The 21,527-nt window shown below is 38.7% G+C and overlaps 1 protein-coding gene across 1 annotated transcript in view; it reads right to left on the bottom strand.

Moving 5' to 3' along the window:
- The window catches only part of THSD4 (thrombospondin type 1 domain containing 4), a 300,503-nt gene that overhangs the window by 238,067 nt on the left and 40,909 nt on the right, over positions 1–21,527 (bottom strand). The window contains exon 5 of the mRNA XM_059823896.1: positions 8,975–9,077. Within this exon, the coding sequence (XP_059679879.1) occupies positions 8,975–9,077 (103 nt within the window). The remainder of the gene's footprint in view (positions 1–8,974; positions 9,078–21,527) is intronic.

Raw genomic sequence — 21,527 nt, 5'->3', positions numbered from 1 at the left:
CTGAAAGCCACAACATCTGTCCTTAAGTTTCTGCTCCCACCAAAGGAAATAAGAACTGTGCTTTGAAATGAGGGCATAATTCTTCCTGAGATGTTTATCCAACTCGCAATTAATGGAACTAGGCAGGTCAGATACTCTAAAGTGTAGCAGTAAATACTGGTCACCTGGATACAGAAGACAAAATCTCTTCTACAGCAAAGAGAGACTAAATTTATCTAAACCGTGTAAGATTAGGACAGATATGGCTTTTCAGCTCATCTCCTTTCTCTCACTTTCCTGTCTTCTTAAAAACACATTCTGTTTACATGGTTTACGTTCAGTTCCACTTTGGAGGGTAGTGAGTTTACTGCTGAATGATAACATTAGATGGATGTCATTTCCCATTTTCCTAAAGGCACTAACAACCCTTTCCAATTCTTGAGGCTCATCCAGGTGTCCATCTATAAACATGCAAAATCTTCTTGCTCTCATCCCTCTTAACCCACTTCCCCCTCCAGATAGCAAGTAGAAAAGTGGGGAGATTGAGGTACGCACACTGAACTAGAAACATTACAACATGTGGTGCATGTGACCTATTACAGGGAAATGGTTGACTTCATACATCGGTGTATTGTCCCTGCTTAAAATAGTACAGTTAAAAATACATATGCATTATGATTTGAATTGTAACAAACCACAGAATCCCAGGTAAAGGCCAGGCTCTGATATCGCTAAGCTTCTTACAAATGCAAATCAAAACATGTATATTAATAAAATTATATAGGAAGAGTAACTATAAAAGGTAAGTCACCATGTGGAAGCATTAGGCTTCCACATATGTAAGTTTCTAGGCATATTTTTTTATTAAAGCTTTCTATAGAAGTAGTTACATATTTCAGTAATACACAGGATTTTTACAACTTCCAGGTCAAGCTCAACACAACAGATGTTCAGGAAGCAGATTTATTGATGAAGTCAAAGAAATGCCTCAGATACTTTAGCACAGCCATACTTTTAAAGCTTTGCAAATTTCCATCTGCTTTCTCTTGTGATCCATTCACAAATTTGGAATAAATAAAGGGGAAAAAAGGGACACAGTATAAAAGAACTTCTTGTTCTACTGCATTTGAATACATTCTAGTGTCATAAGTGAGCAACATTTCAAAGATACTTCAATAGGTAGTTAGAGAATATAGGTAATAACAGAATTGGCATTACAGAATCATTAAGGTTGGAAAATACCTATAAGATCATCAAGTCCAACCATCAACCCAACACCACCATGCCCACTAAACCATGTCCTGAAATGCTATGTCCACACATTCCTTGAACACCTCCAGTGAGGGTGACTCCACCACCTCCCTGGGCAGCCTCTTCCAGTGATTCACCACTCTCTCAGTAAAGAAATTTTTCCTAATATCCAGCCTGAACCTCCCCTGGCACAACTTGAGGCCGTTTCTTCTTGCCCTGTCACTAGTCACTTGGGAGAAGAGACCAACACCCACCTCTCTGCAACCCCCTTTCAGGTAATTGTAGAGAGCGATAAGGTCTCCCCTCAGCCTCCTCTTCTCCAGACTGAAGTGTGCAGTATTGGAGTTGTAGCTAATCGTCAATACAAACACCACCTAACGCATTACATTTCAAGCCTCCTAAACCTCTGTCTTTTGCCTTTTTGATGAATCTGTCTGGCTACAGCATTTCAATAAAACAGGAATAACAAAAAAAAAATTGTCATAGAAAATACAGTGCATGCAATTAAAGTACGAGCTTCAAGAACAACTAGTCACAAAATGTATTAAAAGCAATCAAGAACATTTCTAACAGGTGGAGGCAAAAAAAAAAGCAGAGAAGTATGGTCTATTACAATGAGAAATTAAGGCTTCAAGCAGCTGCCTCATTGAATATAATACCTTGCAGCTGGCTGAACTGCAACACAGCTGGATTATTTCTTGAGATACTATGTATATACTCAAACATCTGTATGTTCACTAACTACAAGTAACTTATTAGAGAAAGTATAAATAAAACAGTAAGACTTCTCATCCTTTGGGTGAAAAAACTAGGCTGTCAAAGTATTGCACACAAAACTAAGCGAAAACTAGTTCAGCACAGCATACCCTGAGCCACAAGGGTGGCTGCCACAAGAGTTCATAAACTGAGGCTACGTTACCTTTGCTTCTCAAGGACTGCACTCCTCTAGCCAAGAAATCACAGACATTCAGGAAACATACACGGGGGCCTACCTTACTAACCTTACGCAAGGATGAATTCTCTAATTACTCTAAACTGAAGTTCTATTTCCAGTTAACCTAAAAAGATGACACAAATGTTATGTTTCTCTGTATATATCAAACTTTACAATGCTTCTAGAATGCTTTTATATTAAGATGTAATGGAATCCAGCAGAGGAAGGACACTGAATGAATGCTTGCACTAATAATGTGCATAAAAACATGTATCTATAATTTCTTTATACTCATATCTCACAATTCTAATAGAAGAAAAAACAACACACTAAACCACTAAAAACAAGTACAACATATTCAGGGTTGGCCCAGAATATTCATCAATTTGCAACATTACACCACACCCAATAGGCCACATTTATATCTGGCCCCAAAACTTACTGTAAAATTATTTGTGCGTATTTGGTAGCTATATACAAATAGTCACATGTAATAACAGAAAACTTAGAAGCAACATCTAGAAATCTGAAAAGACAAGAGAAGTGTTACTTGTCAGAATTTTAATACTCATTTAGCAGGCTTACAAACACTCCCAGGAAGGGATGTCCTGAGGTTCGCTAGTTCTGGTGGATGATTTCTGCTGATCAACTGAATGGAAAATGCTCCACAAAACATCTTATTGATAAGACTTCAGTCTGAATAAATGGTTTCCATACAAGCCTATATACCCTTGTCTGGACAAAGCCCGAGCAAATGAGCCAAAACCTCCCAAACTCTGAAACATCAGCAAAACTACTCTGTGCCTACAGCTGGTTGTCGAGGATTTATTTATAAGCAGTGTCTGCATTGTCCTGTTAACTGTACTCCCTATAACAACTCTCTGAAGCCAGCCCTCTCTGGCTTCTGGGTACTCCATTCCAGAAGTGCTTAATGCCACTTGCACCTCTCAGTACCTTACCAAGATTTTTAAAAGATCAATTAGGCTTTTCTTCCATTTTATAATTACTTAAATCATATTAATCAGAGCTCATTCAGTGTCTTCAGTGTCATCAATTACCAGCAGACTGGATGATTTTCTGAGCAACTTAACATCTTAAGTTAGGCCACTACATTTTGATCTGCTACGAGAAGCTATTTTGTCATTCAAAATGAGTGAAATCTGTTGTTACAAATCCAGCAACAAAAAACATGAATAAATAAATGTAGCAGCCCTGCATTACTCTTCAGTCTCCGTCCTAATACCAAAAATTAATTCAGTCTAAATCATAAACACCTCTTATCTGACACAAGGTACTGAAGTTTCAGTATTTGCTAGACACCTGTGGAAGTTACACATTTCATTTTCTTCAGAGCTTGTATTTTTCACAGCTGTAGCTGGGAGACATCTATAGCTAGAAATCAGGTTACTAGAAGGTATTTTAAAAGTAAACTCAGAAAGGATTTTACAGCATGCACAGATCTACCTCTACAGTGACTTCTCCTCTGAACACAACACAGGCTTCAGGATGGAGCACTGACATGAAAGTAATTTTCAAGAAAGAGTACCATGAAGTCCAGCGTGAAAAACATGCAGACCAAATACCCTTCCATCCATTCAAAGTTTGGATTCTGATACCTTTCAAGTAAACAGAAGCCAGCTGAAATTGCCCAACCGCTCTGCCGCAAGGCCGGGTGATGACACCCGGTGCCTGTCAGCCTCTTTCACTCCAGTTCATTTTGAATCACTCATTATGGTGCCCATCAGTAGTTAGGTTTGGCCACAACGGTATTGGGGGAGACTGGGGACCCATTCCACGTGCCCCCCCACCTCTCTGAACAATGCAGCAGTAACATTAGAGCCATTTCATATACGCTACTGCTGCTTTCAGCTACAGGAATTTTTACCCTAGTTGAAACTCAGCCTGACTCGAACCCTGCTCCAAACAGCTACATGGTGTACAGGCGCCATACAACTTCTGTCTCTCAGCAGTCAAATAGAAAAATAAAGAGAAGTTGTAAGAGTAAGCCAGACTTGGCAATCGGAAGGAACCAAATGAACTCTGCCAGGCCTTCCAGAGATCCCTCGCACTGCCAGAGTTCACCTACTCTGGCTGACCCTTCAGATCCCGCGCAGGTGAAAGGCACTGCCCTGGAGGCCAGCCCGCCTGCTAACAGGAGGGAGCGGAGGCCTCTCCACGCACTCTGCGCAGGCCTTCAGGTTCCAGTGACTGACTATCTGCCAGCAACAAACTATTCAAACAGCTTTCAAGATCTCAGCATGGCTCTGTTCCTAGAAACTCATCTGGCTTGATACAGTATATTAAGCCAAGACATCTTGACTCTACCAAGTGGAGCTAAATCATCTGTACAGCCACCACTATGATGATCCTTTAGCCACGTCCTCATTCCTATTATTACCTTTGCTAGCTAGTGTCCAGTGAGCTCTAACACAAATTACAGCTGCATATGTAAAATAACATACATTTGAAACAGCAAGAACTCCAACCCATCCAGTGCGATGCAGGTAAATAAGTGTGCTGCCCTGTAAACAAGTGCATTCACCTGAAAGGGGAGCACTGAAACTAGAGCTGGTTTTCAACAAAAAGCAAACAAAAACATAATTTGGAGGAAACGCTTGGTCAAGTCTCCATTTTAGAAAACTTCCCATTAAAATTTTGCTCTGAAATAACAAAATGAAAAAAAAATCAAAAAAGAAAACAATCATTTCCATGGAAATTTTGCATTTCTTTTACTATGTGAGAAGGAGGCAAAGCCTCAATATCTTTTAGGGGCAAATCATGTCTGACTTTCAGTGGACCAGGCTCTGATCTGCAAAAACCTCTTTTTTTCTCTTTTTTAAGAAAGTGAAATTGTCTCTCAAGAGAAAATGCTCAAACTTTGCAGTATTTTTCTGCTTGTAAATTGCTACGTTTAAAAGGAAGTAAAAAGCCCAGTCCCCAAAGAATACATTTTTATCTGTTTCAAGTTTTATACACTGGAGATGCAATCACAGCTCCTCCTAGACTTCGAAGTCCTCTTCCAATTGTGAAGCAGGCAGAGGCAGCCCTGCCGGCGGCTCCCCTAGCTGGTTACCACGCCAAAGAGCAGCACAGGCCGAGAAAGCCAAACAACCCTGCAGGACTCTGCATCTAAAGAGAGCAGAGTGCACAGTGCAGAGCCACAGTGAGCTCTCTGCACGTGTACCGCTCCTACGCCTGCCTGCCTGGCACAGGTGAAATTCTAACTGCTGTAACAGAAACCCATGGCTAGGATTGCAGTATAAAACACGGCCTATTACAAAAGCCTGGCTGTCATTATCAAACAGAACTCAAAGCAAGAGGGCCTGCAATTGACCAGGATTTTCTGCAGTTGTTGGTTTGAATATTTGAATATATTTGACAATATATTTTGGATGCATAAGACTATCCAGGTATCCTCCTGAAGATGAAGTATCAGACAGATATTTTCCTGGAGATGACTTTATTTCTTCTTTAACCTTATACAGGATTTCTGACACAAACATCTGCAGCTGTCTCCCTCCTCTCAAAAAACGCAGTTATTCTTCACTAAGAGAGACTCCTGTGGTCAGATTCCCACTGAGTTATCCTTTTCAATGAACCAATAGGTTTTCTCCTTTCAATAGATTCTTTTCATACAGCCAACAAAACATCAAACATTTTAGGTTATGAATTTTTCACCACAATTAAAAATAAAAGTTAGCTGAAATAAAGAGTTCAAATTAAAGAGTTCAATTATCAGAATGATTAAAAAGTTTATTGCTTCTGTAGATTTAAACTTCCTTACAGGTGTTATGGTCATGTCACTGTGATGTTTTCCCTCTGTCACAACTGGATCCTTCCTCTCAAATCCTGCCCTTAAAGTCATTATGTGCTATTGGTTCTCCAACACAAACTAGGGTTTTTTCATTAAATACCCTAAATTCACAGGGTTTATAGTCCCTTTAATATGGCTTTTTTAATAAAGACAAAAGTTTGTGTTGGAGCAGTAGCAGATAAAACAGGGGTTAGAAATCCAGCTGCACCAATCTGAACAAGGGAGAAATAAAAATAAGTGTATTTTTAAAAAATAATAATAATTACACTTAACTCACCATCAAGACATGGCTGTAAATTATGGTTTAGCTGCCCTTATTGATCCAACATAAACATTAGGAGCAAGTTGTGCAATGCAGGGGAGGGAAAAAGAAATGACTGTGGCATGGTTTAGATCCCCTGAGTCATCTTTCCTGGCACAGGGCAGAGCGAGTCAAAGCTGCTGTGTAGAAAGCAAGGAGATGGAGGTGGGCTGAGCTGGCTCAGCATTGGTATGTCTTGTCAATAGCAGTTTGAAAAGGGATGCATCAAAGCTAATACGTTGTAAGACTTTGGGGGCCATGTTACAGGAGAAGTCATGCTGTCCACAAATATGCCTGCAGCCATGTGCTTGCTGGGGTACCAAGCTCTTTTTTCTGCCTAAATGCATGGTGCAAAGTGCCAAAGTTGTACAGCTCTGAAACTTCCTTTTGGGCAACTTTACAATGCCAAACATGACTTTAATTAAAAGCACAGTATATACTGAATGTTCGTAATTTGAGATAAAGAGGTATAGCTCCGCAAGTCTTCGCTATACCCACAAGAGATTAAACCAGGACTGAGGCACGACTACATAAGAAACAAATATTATTAGATCAATTGGGAGTTAGCTATGAACCTATCTGAATCTGCACTGACTCATGCTGAGCTGTAAAAATAGGTAACATCAATTGTAGATCAAAGCTGCTCATCTAAAGGAACCACAGAGAGCATGCTAGCATGCTAAGTACCCACAGAAATGTCCATTTCTGGGTATAGGAAAAAGGAACTTCACACATTTGCAACATTTCTTGAGTCCCCTGAAAAATAAACAAACAATGACTTCTAATACTTCCATCAGCACATCTTTGGAAGGGTCTTTACTGTTACAAAATAGGCATTTTGCCTTTGTGCAATGAAGCAAGGCATAGAACCCCAAAAGCTGGCTCAGAGCGAGCTATTCACACAATGCAGTCCAGCAAGGGGTTCCCTCGGTCCCCAAAAGCAATACAGTGACAACAGCATGTGCCACCTTCCAGCTGACACACTCAGCTGCAGCCCTACACAGATGCGCTTTTCACTGTTTTCACTTCAACACTTAGTTATCAGGCTCTATACTACAGGATAGACATGACCTCAGTTTATTAACAGCAAAAATCACCAGTAGCTATCACCCTTTTCTCCTTCTAAACCCATTAGGATGAAGGGAGGGGGAATAAAAATATGAGAACCACGAGGAATCCCTCCATCATGAAAGAAACTTTCCCATTCCTTTTCCAAATCTCTTATTGTGCCTCCCTTTTGGAGCTGGGAAAGCAACTTAACACGGTGAGTTAAAGACTGAAGGAAAGTAAAACGTACACAGAGCACTAATTGCCCCAGAGCAGATCACTGACACTGGAGATGTGCATAATCAGGTAAATCTTGCCACTTTTAGGACATACAGGGGCAGGGCATTGCCATAAAGATAAACCATAGTACACTGAAGCCTTTCTTTGTAACAAAGTCTTCCGGCAAAGAGAAATCCCTGCGAACACTGACTGCAAGACAATAAAGCCATGGCATAATGTATTACTTCCATTTAATTGTGTGGCATTGTATTATATGAAGGCAATATTCAAGAGACACTTAAAAAATACAGGTAAATTCTCTTCCTTCTACTTTGTTCTTCTCAAATCTAGAAAGAATAAGTAGATGGGCCTATATCCTGCATTGTAAAATTTTAAGGCGAGACTGTGCCTCCATTTGGAGGGGAGACATTGCACAGAACACGTGGTACAGAGCACACACAGCCTGTTGGTATAGGAGTCTGTGGGCAATGAAGTTGTCATTGTACTCTCCAACTAGTGATTCACACCAAGTGATAGAATGGCCTCAGAGTAAGAAAGATGGCTAGTCCGTAGTATGGGTATGTATTTCTCTATGCATAAATCCTCTTTGGTCTTTGAAGTTTTGTGGAAAACAACTTTTAAAAAATGTTAATTTAAAAAATAAGACATGAACTAAATTCCTCTGAATCCAGAGGCATATTTGAAGGATAAATTATTTAACTCATAAATAATCATGAATCTCATCTGAGGTGGGCCCAGCTCTTGTTTACAGAAAGACAAACAAAATAAATAACTATTTCACAAAACACATTTCCAGAGAAAGGTTGTAACTCCCAACTGGCTGAGATTTTATCCTCCAAAGGTTAGGACTCTAGAGGGGTGGCAGACCACTACTAGAGCTGCTGCTGCTTTGCATTCCAGGACAACCAGTTCAACATGCAGCTGGGGAAGTCCATAGCACAAGTATCCCTCCCATAGCCACCATCCCAACTGTCAAACATACCATTAGAAAATACAAATTAGACAGCCAGAGAGTCCTGAAATGAATGCACAAGGACCAGGAGTCACATGCTAAGGTGCCATAAAAAAATTTAACTCCATTTACTGAAACGGAGCCGTACTGAGCCTTTGTCATCAAAATTAAATACATAAAAAAAGAAGATAGTTAACAGTGTAGTGGCTGGAATACTGTTGCAAGACTATACAGAGCCAAAGTAGGACTTATATGCTTTCAATCCTGTAAAATATAAGAAATATTGGTGTGAGATTATCTACTTGTCCGCCCATGAATAAATGCAGCAGATGAACAGAGCAAAATGAGAAAGATTCAAACAGTCAAAGCCTGGTGGCTTCCACTGGGTGAAAATCACATTTGCCTTTCCAAAACACAATGTGTATAATAATGCAAAACCAAGTTGTCTTTCCTTACCTTCTGCAAAAGGTTCCCATTCATAAAATCGACCCATAAATGGCTTGTTATTGTATGATGCACACTGAACCTCTCTAATATTTCTGCTGCTTTCAGGACACATCTGTTTAAATAAAAAAACCAGACACATTATAATCACTGGCAATGTTGTTATTGCTTTCTTATTAATTCACTTTAGACGGTTAATGAAGGCATTGCCAAATTCTAATTCAGATGAACAACATAAACATCAGGAGACTCCTTTCTTTAAAACAGGTAACAAACAGCGTGCTTTTAAGTAACAGTATCAAAAGTGCCTGTAGAAAAAAATTAATTTCTGGAGTTCATGGAGCAACAGTTCTACAAAAAAAGCAAATTTTTTATTGAGCTGTCATTTTCCTCAGCAAAAAGATGACACTTCAAGATAAATTCAATAAATTAGATCCAAATCATTTCCTTTCCACAATAGCTTCACATTTTTCATTATTAATTTTCTGGGCTCAGATTCAACAGAGTTGAATCACTTAACTCACATCCTTCCATAATTTATTAAAAGCTGGCCACACCAGCTTCTTATTCTCATCCTATGCTTCAATACCATATTACCGCTTTTTCTTTTTTATTTCTACATGCTGCTATTACAGTCATTGCATTAGTTTGTATTTTAACTTGTGCCTTCAAATGCTAGCTTCAGAGTTCTTGAGGCTAAACAGTGGGAAAAGCTTCTCACATACAGGCGCGTGCGTGCACACACAGACACACGTACTGAGGCAGGGCAAGTTTTACAGATAGAAGTAACATTTTTTACTAGGTCACCTGCAATGCAAGCCTTTGGCAGACAGGTCTTGTTTAGATGTGAAGCAGATTCCAGAAGTAAATACAAGTTAAATACTTAAATACTTAATTACTTTGTTCTGCCTGTACCCTCACACTACAGCAGTTACAGCAAAAGACTACTCTGTGCGTGGGCACACACAAAGGGGAGAAAGATTTCTAGAAAACGCAGGGGGTTAGTTAGAACAATTTCTATGCTTGGAGAAAATAGACACGCTTTGGGCATAGATGCATTTTTTCAGGTAGCCTTCAGATGATCAAAATGGCTATTAAGAACACTATTCAAGAACAGTAGAAACCACATGAAGAACTGGACTAGAACAGCAGAATATTTTTTCTGTAGGAGACAGATTTCAAGGGAAAACTAAAGACAATATTAATGAAAGCAGCACGGCTAAATAACTGTGCTTTTGAAGGGAACAGCAAGAGAATCAGCAAGAAGAGCTCTTGTTGCAAGTGCAAGTTAGTTCTCTTACATTTGTATACGGGAAAAGTTTGGTAGCCTTTGCAGTGAAAGCCAGCACACCAGATGTCCCAGAGGAGCTCTTGCTTTGTATCCACCATCTATATATGAAGAGGTTTGTAACTGGATCAGTGAGATGTCAAAGTCAAGAGTTTTCAAGTGGGCTATAAACTGTACCAAAGACATGCCTGGGGGAAGGTTCGCAGACTACTTTATCTTCTATTAGCATCTCGGTAACAAATCTTCTAGAATAAACACTGTTTCTGGCCAAACAGCCATCTGTGCTTTGTTTGCCCACCCTTCTGAGATCTCCAAGTACATGCAAATATTGCTTTCCTCAACAAACCCTCTAATAAAAAAAACAAACAAAAAAGCTTCCCTGAAAATAGGACCGTGAGGCACCAAACTACATTGGAAGGGTGGGACCAAAAGTCTTTCTAGTGCCAAATGTAAAAAGCAAAGCTGTACTCCCACAACCGAAATGCACATCCTTACGTCTGTGACACAGCAATGCAGCAAGGGTGATTCAGCCACAACAACCAACCAACCAAGGCTAGGAAGCTTACATTTTTCATGGAAACCAATTATAGCATATATCCTAAAGGTGAAGGGACAGAACCTGAGCTGGCATAAATTAAGGTCACTACATTAAATTACAGCAGCATGACGTCAGTTGCACCACCAAAGAACCCAGCCTGAAGGGTTTCTTTTTGGAACGCTTTTCCCTTTTTTTTGGCACACATTTTCTGACAGTCTGTTGTGAAGTTTTGTTGTTTCTTGTTTTTCCTTTTCTGAGCCTTGAGCTCGTGCTCTTGTGTACGAGTATTTCTGGCTCATAAACCATTTCCTGCATACCCCGTTCATACCAACTGCAGACAGACAACGTATGAATAAAAAGGTCAAAATAGTCACTGCTGTCGCCAAAAAATAGCGACACCCGCCCCTTCTAAGATCACTTTTTATATAGCTACAATTGCTGTTTTTAAACTTACTGAAAGTTGCCCATAGGACAGAGGCCTCATTGCTTTAAAGCAGGACAAGGGACTGACAAATACACTAAAAACTGTGTGGATCAAGCCGAAACGAGAAGAAAAGGCTAACTCAGTAACATCCCTGCTACTTTAGAAGTCCCAACTCAGTTGTCCTTCCTCCATTTCTTTCATCAAAGTTTAACTACAAAATAAAGTTTTGAGTAAAAATTTGAGAGAGTGACCTGGTCTTCAAATATTCTTTGCTTTGTTCTTTATACAGATTATACTCATTTCTATTTTTAAATGTCTTTTAAAAACATTTTATGGAAGAGTTAACTACAAGGTGCAACTAGTCAAACTCACTACAGTTCATGAATCACCGAGGCTTAAGAGAGTTATACTATACGTACATACTAGTTAACATCGATACATCATTTATTAACCCCGCCTAAATTCTTAATGCATAGCTGAACGAAATGTCAGTTTTACGCCGCCTACTGCTCAGCCCCCCTGAAAATGAAAACTCTTCTGAGAAAGGCTCAAGGATCAGAGTGCCAGGCACTTTCTTGTGGCCTCTCTGGCTTTTTAGCAGATCTTTTAGGCAGAAAATAACACTGTTATTACTAAAAGGAAAAAGCATGACCCTGTACAATCAAAAGTGAAACTTTAGCACAGGGGCTTCTGTAGACCCTCATTTTTTATCTATTCCCTGAGAGTACATTTTTACACTTTTATTTGATTACTGTTTCTGTCACAAATGCATATAGCTTGACTATAAAACTCCTAAAAGACAGCAACGAGCACCTGTGATGAGAAGACGACGACCCCAAAGAAAGCTCGTATTTACAGTGTCTAGCAGTTGTACCTTGCAGAATTCATCATTTGCTTCCCAGCTCACTCACACGGCTAGGAGATACTGGAAAACAACTGAGGAGAAAGCCAGGCTTTCCCATAGCACCGTCTCCTGCACCGTGTGGTCTGCATCGTGCAGCAGGTCCCACCTGTGCTTGGCTCACACTCTGTCCCAGGTTCTGCCCATGACAGAGTCCCTACCCCCGTCCTGGCCCCCTGCCAAACGAGGAGCAGTTTCGCTTTAAAAAGCAGGCATGTTGGCATGTTTACAGATGAAGAATGTTCCTGTGGCTAAGCCAGAGTACTAGGATTTAAACAACCTAGATCTCTTTCCAAAATCTTCCAGAGGCTTTAGGAATGAACTTTGATAAAGTATTTAACCTTATTGTGCGATTCTCCCTCGATTCCCCCTCAGTGACATGAGGGCATTAGGATCGTGCTGCCTGTTAGGGACTTGAAAACAATTTTTTGGAAAACAAAATGTTGACTTTGATTCATTGTTTTGTTAATGACAGAGCTGGAATTTCATTTTTTCCTCAAAAACTTCATTTTGTTTTGTGACTACTGAGGGAGTTATCTAAAGTTTTTCATAGAGGTTTTGATATAAAAACAGGATGACCTCTTTCAACATTTGCATAAAAAGAAATAAAATCTCCTTTTTAAACCAGGTCTGTGGAGGCCAGATCAGCAAAAATATACCTTACATGTACTAAGATAAATCTCAGGCAGACATAAATTATCTAGAAAACTATACTTCATGCTGGGAGAGGTGTTTTTTATTATTATTCTTTCAGTTGTGCACTATAAAATTACAAACAGCATCTAAAATCCATTATTTTGTATGTTTTTAGATGATGTCTCTCCTACTTAAAATATACTTCTTGGAAAAACCAATGCTGTAAATTAAGTACGTGGGACTTTGAAGGTACTTAGCTGAATAAAGTGCTGGACATTTTCACACAAGGTAAGACGCTTTCAGAGCATCCACTGCTGCATTTTGATGCGGCTGTTTCAATGAGTATGACATGTCAGCGAACTTCTCTTCCTGTACTTTCAGAATGTGAAATTAAGAGTAGCAGTGTAGCACTGCATTGATGAGGCAGGCAGCGCTTACGACAAAACATTTTAGAAGTATCCCTTTGTGTTGTGGGACCTCAGGCCAAATTTCTTGAAATGCACTGTGTATGCAGAAACTTTGCACTTCTGAAACAGTAGCTTTATTTATGCCTCAGTTTCATCTGAGATATGCAGGTATGAAAGTATTCTGAGGGACAGCAACAGACAATACTTCTATTTGTCATGTACCATTACAGCTTTCTTAAAATGAGCTGCTAGTACAGCTAAGACTGTAAAACAAAGAAACCACCCTACTGGCTTTTTAGCTTTTGGGAACCATTCGAAAAGCACAGGTTTTGAAAAATCTTTGACACTTCGGTTAATCAGTGAAGTCTTGGCAAACCACCAGAAAAGTATCAGTCTGCCAGCAGATGTGCGCTCACACTGGATGCATGCACGCCATTAGCAAAGCTGTTTCAAAGCTGCACTGAGATAATGCACTTCTGGAAATGCACAAATGGGCCATTTTGATCCTGAAACCACCTCTAAAGGCAATTAAAACATTGACTAAGATTTTTGGCACTGTTTTATTCTTATGACCTACAGTAACTGGCAAACTCTTTTTCCAAGGCCCCGTAGTCCTTCCGGATTCTCTTGGCTCAGGCATAATTCATAATTCCTATTTTCTATGTGTGCAATACTGTATATTAAATTAAGTCCAAATAATCTAGTTGTACTCTAGTTTTCATTTCTCCAGTGGCTCTATCTAATCATATTAATCCTTTGATATTCCAAAAGATAAACACATCTCCAAAGAAAAATAAATAAAGTACTTGCTTCTGAAACAGTAATCTGAAGATTCTTTCATTTTCAGAACATACTCTTAAAAGTGGCCTGACCTTGCAATATGCATACTATATAAATTCCAATTCTTTACACAACAATCCACCAGGTCTGCAGTGAACTTCTGCTCTGAAGTGCTGGTGCCTTGTTCCTCCTGACACCTATGGAAGTTCCATGCCCGTATCTGAAAGCAGTATCTGGGGCCCTTCAAATTTTAATTCTTCTGCTAAGTTGTTTCTCTTTGCATTGCCAAGGACAATGCACGCCCCTATCAGTGTTACTTAGAATCAAGGCAACCTACTTTTGTCTAGCTGAACACACACTGAAAGACAACAACAGATACATTTAAACTACTGGAGACTCTTTTATTCCCCCAAGAGTTCTATTTTTTAAAAATGGTAACAGAATATGAAGACAACTGTCTGCCAACTAAAAAAAGAAATCAGGTGTATTAAATGTGTCTACATATCTGTGGCACAAAATATCAGGCAGATTTTTTTATTAAAATGGAATTGATGTTTCTGAGAAACAAAAATATGCAAGAAACTTTAAAATGCAAAATTTTAAAAATTATGTGAAGAACAGCTCTGCAGTAAAAATAGTGCTAGCCAGCTCTAGTTACAGTCCATGACCACAGACAGTACACTATAAATGACTGGCTTGACATGGAATGAAAATTAACATCTGTGAATGCAGTGGTATCTGGACAAGTTTATGAGGAATGAGCACCTGTATTGCCAAAATCTCGGCACTGTCTCAAGCGATGAATTTACACCTACATGTCTGTTGCAATGAAAATTAAGCTTAGTTATGACAATCATCATAAACTACTAACTTTCTTTACTAACCAGAGAGAGATTCAGAAGCGATGTGGAGTCTAAGGGAGCAAGTAATACAGGGTTGCAGCCTTTCTCTTTTCCCTCACTGCTTTCAAGGGGCTGCCTGTCATAGATGGAAAAGACCTTAGACTCGTGCACAATGCAAAGTCATTATATTTCTGCCCAAATCCCATTCAGCTAGCAACGAGCTTGTGTTGGAACAAGGAAGATGGTCTGTGGCACAGCTGCACACCAGGGTGCCTGCCTTCCCCAAGGCACGCACTGGCTCCCATTGCCATGGGTAAAGGAACTTCCACCATCTCAGTCTGGAACCTAAGGACCCCTTTTTCCATGAATGATTTCAGCTTTGCACTAAAAAAAAAATCCTCTGAATTTAACTAGAAACATCTTTGAAGTGTCACCCAAACCTAATTTTTATTAACTTTGCTATGTATCAGACAAATAAGGCATTAATGCATAACGTGGCAAGTGCATCTATTACTGCTTTACCTTTTTTCCCTTCCATAGCACTTTACAGCTGAAAACACAGTATGTCTAATAATGGGGAAGAAAGATCAACCAAACAGATGGAAAAAGAAGTATTTCTGCTTAACTTTACAGGTTTGTGGCTTTTTTAAAATTCTCACTGACAGATCCTTCTGATTAGACTGAACTAACTTATTTTTTTTTAAGATTTTCAACAACTTCTAAAAGATTCAAGTCTAGCTTTGGTTTTAAATAAAATGTTAGCCATTCATCCATTTCACACAAAGCATCTACATTGATCTAATGTGCATGACTGGAAGCATTTGGCACTAGAAGCTTAGGAGGGGCTCACCAAAGAGCTATAGTAGGAAAATTAACAGTACCATTCCTCAATAGTACCAAAAATGTGTCAAGGAAATAATCCATTTCTATTTATTGCTAAAATTTTACAAATGCTATTCCAAAAGAACCCAAACAAACAAAAAAACCAATCCGGGAAACAATAATTGGTTTCTACAACATCTAAGTTTAACAATTAGAAAATGGAAGACAAATCCTGAAAACAGACCATGCTGGAACAGAGTATCATCTGGTGTAAAGTGATACGCAAGTACGCTGTGGAAGTCAGAGCTATGTCAATTCACACCTGCCAGTGATCTAGCCCGTTGACTGTTGCTAGTCTTTTTTTGATCCAGCAAAAGACCAGATGACTATCAACTCATTCCAAAGCCTTTTTTTCAAAATGTAGTTACTATTTTACTGTCCCAAATTTCTTTTAGTGCCCAGTTTCCTGAGCGAGGAAGTACTTCAGTATTGAGACTGGAGTGCACATAGGATATTCTTTACATGATCCCGATCAAGCATCAAAAGCTTGGCATTTGCAACAGGAGTCATAACTACTTTGTACAACGGCTGTTCGCAGTCTCAGCAGTGGTATCATTTTTCTATAATAAATATACTGCATTAAAAAAAAATCCACCAAATGCAAAAATCCTTCCATTCAAATATCTATTTATAGAAACAGTACATAATTCTCAAGGTGCTTAAACTGCACACTCTTGCCTCATTTAATGGGAAATCAGTGAAAAGTTATTTCCATTTGACACAACCTGGCTCAAAGTCTGAAGAATGCCTTAACATGGCAGCTTTCAGCCTTGCTGCAGATTCAGTGTCTCATCTGTCTACATTGTTCAAATACATCTGAAAAATAGAGCATGTTTTAATAGTCCTCCTCAGAAAATGTGAGGTTTATGTACTAAGGATAGTTGCTTTAATATAATAGTAGTAGTATTCTTTATACTAGAAAAATCAGCCACTCCAAAACCCTTTTTGAAAGGCACCACCAATACCAGCTTTGAAAGACCCTGAGACAAACGCATACTTGATGCAACTCTAGTGAAATCAACAGACTTAAAGCAAAGATGATATATCTAGTCCTCATAGTTTGTAGAAAATTATGCCAATGAGATAAAAGATCTACTCTAGGGTTTCCAGCAGTATTTTATTTCATTTTTAAAAACATTGTTCTTGGAGCAGCCTATTCTTTCTGGGGTCTTCATGACACGTAGGTTTCACTACTTTACTCTTTTATTCTACCAGCTTCATCAGTAGGTGGGAATAATCCTCTACCAGCTTTCTATATGAAAACCTAATCAATTTAAATGGAAATTCAATTGCATGCATTCCATTTAAATGACTGGCATTTGTGTGGGAGGAGGGACTACCAGCACGGTTCCAGCAGAAGGACTGAAAGTTTAGGGAAGCTTCTTATTTATATTACCGTGATATTCCACTTATTAATTAAATATTCTTATTACAGCAATAATCACAATATTCTTAGAGAAGGATCTTTATTCTAAGTGACAACCAGGCAACAGAAATGTTTACGCAGTGTTATATGAGGCAGAAAGGTACAGGCACAAATGTACAGATGTAGTTAACATCTAGGGTGAATCCTGGTAAATCAATTGAGAGAATGCATTTTGTTCTTTTTTGTTAAAAAAAAAGACCTACAATGTGGAACAATTTGTTTTCCACAAAAAGTGAACAGTTGTAGAGCACCATAAATGTGGCTTAGAAAATACTATGAGTTTGCAGGAGCCAAGTGTAACAGATATTACAACATTATTCGTATTTCAGAGTTCTTGTTTCCATCAAAAATGAGTTTCTGATACAACACACTTACACTGTTTCTGCAATATATTCTTTCTTCCTAGGTCATACTACTTCAAAGAAAAAAAAAAGACACCTTTAACTAGAAGATACATTTACCATATTTTATGGTATAGCTTTGGTATAGCTACACCTGGTAGCACCGTCCATTTACTTATGGAGTTCGTCAAACTTCTAACTGTTCAGACTAAAACTTTCTGCTCCTGTTATCTGTCTTAGTCTCATTTTTTTTACTGAAGTATTTCATCCAAGAATGAGTCTAAAGGAAAACAAGAGGGAGAAGTGTTTTATTTTCTTCCCATGCTTCAAATATTCTGACATTTTTTTCAAAATGTGTCTGTTTTATTTTAGTGAGTGAAATGAAGTCAGCCAGGAAAGTGGATTTTTGTCAAGAATGCATCTTCCGCCTTTTATATGGAAATCTACCCAAATATAGCCAGGCCACAAGATTTTGAAAAAGATGCTGATAAGCATGCTTTGTACACGTTCAGTCAAAACTTGTTCAAGTTTTGCAGCTAAACTGCTGGAACAATCTGTTTACAAGAAGTGTGTTCCACATCTGAGGCTCAAAGAGGCTGAGAAGTTTTCCAGCAATTACTGGTACGTGCTCCTGAGGTCTGTATTAGGGGCAAGCACTGGAAATGAAAACAAGACATCTATCTCTTCTGCTCTTAATAACCGCTTGAGGCTGTTGCAGGCAGCATGGACAAAGCAAGGAAGCGGCCTAATACAAATGCCTGTACCTAAAATGCATGGAATACTTTGGAAAAACTTGGACAAATCTTGGGACTGAGATTCAAGAGCTGAGACTGAATGAGCAAATCAGCTGAAAAAGGTACTGAGAAGAAGAAAGTGAAACTGAATGAAACTGGAGAGAAGCTGGGGAACCTAAGTAGAAGAAGGAGAGATTGGAGGCAGAAAAGATTGGGAGAAGAGATGGAAAATATTAGACAAGGTACTAAGAAAGTGAGAAGTGTAACAGAGCAAGAAAATACAGCAGGGCAGCTTCTGATAGAGAGAAGGAACAGAGGCGGACTGTATTTAGAGGAATGTCAGAAGCACCTGTGGTGAGAAAAACCTATGAACACCATGGCAAAGCATTCTCATTGCCCTGTAGTACCAGTGGAGGGTAAATTCCTTCTACCATTGGCTCAACTGCAATGGTCTGATGAGTCCTGTGAATAGTGACATATCACATGATGGCATTCAGGTTTTGAAGGCTTTTTTGGCTTTGTTTTAAAACTATAAAATTACATACAGTAAGTCACAGGACATTAAAAGAATGTTTAACCTCAATTTAGAAGAGACTGTCCATGTAATTACTATGTAATTTGGCTCTTTTTGCCTCTGAGATCCATTCTCAACTATATGATTACATACTATTTTTTCCATATGACCTATGACTCATTCAGTGTGCAGAGTGGACTTACTCTGGGGATGAATCAGGAATGTTTAGTTAGAAGAGTTATTTATATAATCTCTGTCTCATTCACTGTAGAAGCTAGTAGGTATACAATGGACATACAGAATAAGTAACATGATAGATGGTCTGCAGTTTCTGGAACTAGCTACTCTACCAGTTCTGGGGGAAAAAATGTTACCTATGGTGCAATTTACTTAATCCAATCCTTTCTCAGTTTGTGAACTATGTACTTTCCGTTTTGGGGGTCTGACTGAAAACCTCTGGATCTGATTTGCAGATGAACTGCCAAATCACAATTACAGTTTTGGCCAATGCAAATTTTGCTTTGACTATTGTCAAGTAATAAATATGATACTGAACACAGGAAAAAAAAAAATCCAATCCCAATTACTTGACATGGAGCATTAAATTATTGAACACTTCTTTTAAACCTTATTCCTCCATACCTCAGCTCCCTTTCTTACAGTAGAGATTAGATCCTGCTATCACACAGCAGCTTTGTGATGTTAAATCAAACACCGCACTAACAGTATCAATGATTAGTCCTTAGGGAAGCCTTTTTTTCTCATCTTCTGCAAGGAGCATTTTTAAAGCAGGGAACCAAAGGCTGAATAATAAAGAGAATAACAGTGAGTATTGCATCACTAATAACTAAGCTGTTGATCTGTGCAGGGACCCTGGGGTAAAATAATATATTATCAGGCAATTAAAGAATTTTCTTAACATACAAGTTACCATAGGATTGTTGACAAACCTCTAGTTCTGAAAGCGCTAAACCTTTGCAGGTTTGACTTTGTCACATTATGAGAGTCCTTTTAATGGCACTTTGCTGCTCAAAGTAAAACTACACACTATCACAAAAAATTGTCATCAGAAGGTGACCCAAACTGAGGTCTCAAAATAGCTGTCAAGATAATTAGTATGCTTACTATCTTTAACAAATGATAATGTAAACAGAAATACAGAAAAAGAAAACAGTACACTGCTTGGCTGGGAAGTTACTGAATGTTGAAGCCAAAAACTGAAGACGGTTTGCAGAAAGAGGCAGGGGAAGTTTCCCTGGCTTCTTCCCCCTACAGATCACCCATTGCCTCTCTAACACTGCGGTGACAGATATGAAAAATACAGGATTCGCTTTTCCACAAATATAAGACAAGAGTTTGAAGATAAACAGCCTTACCAACCTATCACTAGAAAGAAACTCAGTTTTATTAATTACACTTGCATGTCTCTACGTGGGTAATATGCAGCGCGCAAAGGTGTTTTTTCTGGACAAACACACAGCACACTTGATGAAGTACTAGCAAAGATGAGACAGAGCACCACAGCCTGATTTTTTTGGCCTTTTGGTTTTTTTAGTATCAGCACTGCTTTAAATATTTCTGGGTTTTGCATTGTTCTGTATGCAGTTAGCTCTTAACATATCATATGCAAAAGTCTTATTTAACTGTTCAGAGCACCACAGGGCATGTAGTGCCAGCTTCCATTTTCACCACTTTTGGGAGAGAGGGGTTGGACTACCATCCTTCAACACAACTATTCTGTGGTTAGGCAAAGGAACACATGCTTGCCAGAAGTAATCTTTATGTTTCCTAACTTTCTACCTGAGTTTTGGCCATTTGCTGTTTTCGAGCCCTGCCTAAAAATCTAAAATTTAAAAAGCCCACAAAACTAAAAACTCTAGCAACAGCATTGCTAACAGACCACTTCTCCTTCAGCACCCTTAGCTTAACTTTGGCAGCTTCTCCTGCACTTCCTTTTTCCTCCACTCACCTCAGTCAGTACAAGAGGCGACTAAGATTGTGCTGGTGGGTACTTTCGCTCCAAGTTCCTATATTCATGTAATTTATGTTCTTTTCCTGCTATCTGGCTTGAAAATGCACCTTAAGCTTGTTCATTGTTATTAGCAGTACTGAACTAATCTCCTAAAAATACCAGGAAAAAATTACTCCTTTCATGTACCAAAGCAGATGCTCTCATCTGCCAGTAGGTTTTTTCCATACCTGTAATTAATGGGAATAGTTAACAAATGTTCATAAAAACAACATTAAAAAAAAATATATTTGTAAATTAATTCAAGGGATTTCCCCTGATCAAAGTTTCTAGACATCTGCAGCTTCCTCTGCTTTGAAAACCTGGATGCAATTAAACTAACATATAAATAAAAAGCAAATTTCTTGTTCAAATTATAGGAGTGTTGAATAATTACGCACCAGAATTTCAGACAAAGACTTCTGTCAATATGAATTGACAAAAAGAAACAAAGACAAGCTGGAATGCCTTAAAATATCTCCCACAACACTTGTCTATATTGATAAATGACAACTACTCAAATTTACAGTATCCTATTAAACAAATCTACAAATACGTCAGGAATACAACCGCCTGGTTGCAACTCCAAAGTCACAATTTTCATTGATCAGTTTCCTCTTTAAAAGTTGGCATAGAGGTTGTGTCTGAACAATAACTAGGCTATACATCCAAATCACCCTGCAGGCATGCTTTATTGCAGAACAACAACAAAAAAAGAATCATTTCATTTCAACAAGCATCCAAATGAAGTTTCTGAATCACTCCACAATAATTTAAGGGCTAATGCATTCAAAACTGATGAAATGATTGGGTAACTGTGGATCTTTTCCCCCTTTCCTCTCTT

Source organism: Gavia stellata, chromosome 13 (genome assembly GCF_030936135.1).
Source record: "Gavia stellata isolate bGavSte3 chromosome 13, bGavSte3.hap2, whole genome shotgun sequence".
Lineage (NCBI taxonomy): Eukaryota > Metazoa > Chordata > Aves > Gaviiformes > Gaviidae > Gavia > Gavia stellata.
The sequence above is the reverse complement of the archived record's forward strand: the minus strand, read 5'-3'. Positions and strand labels throughout refer to the sequence as shown.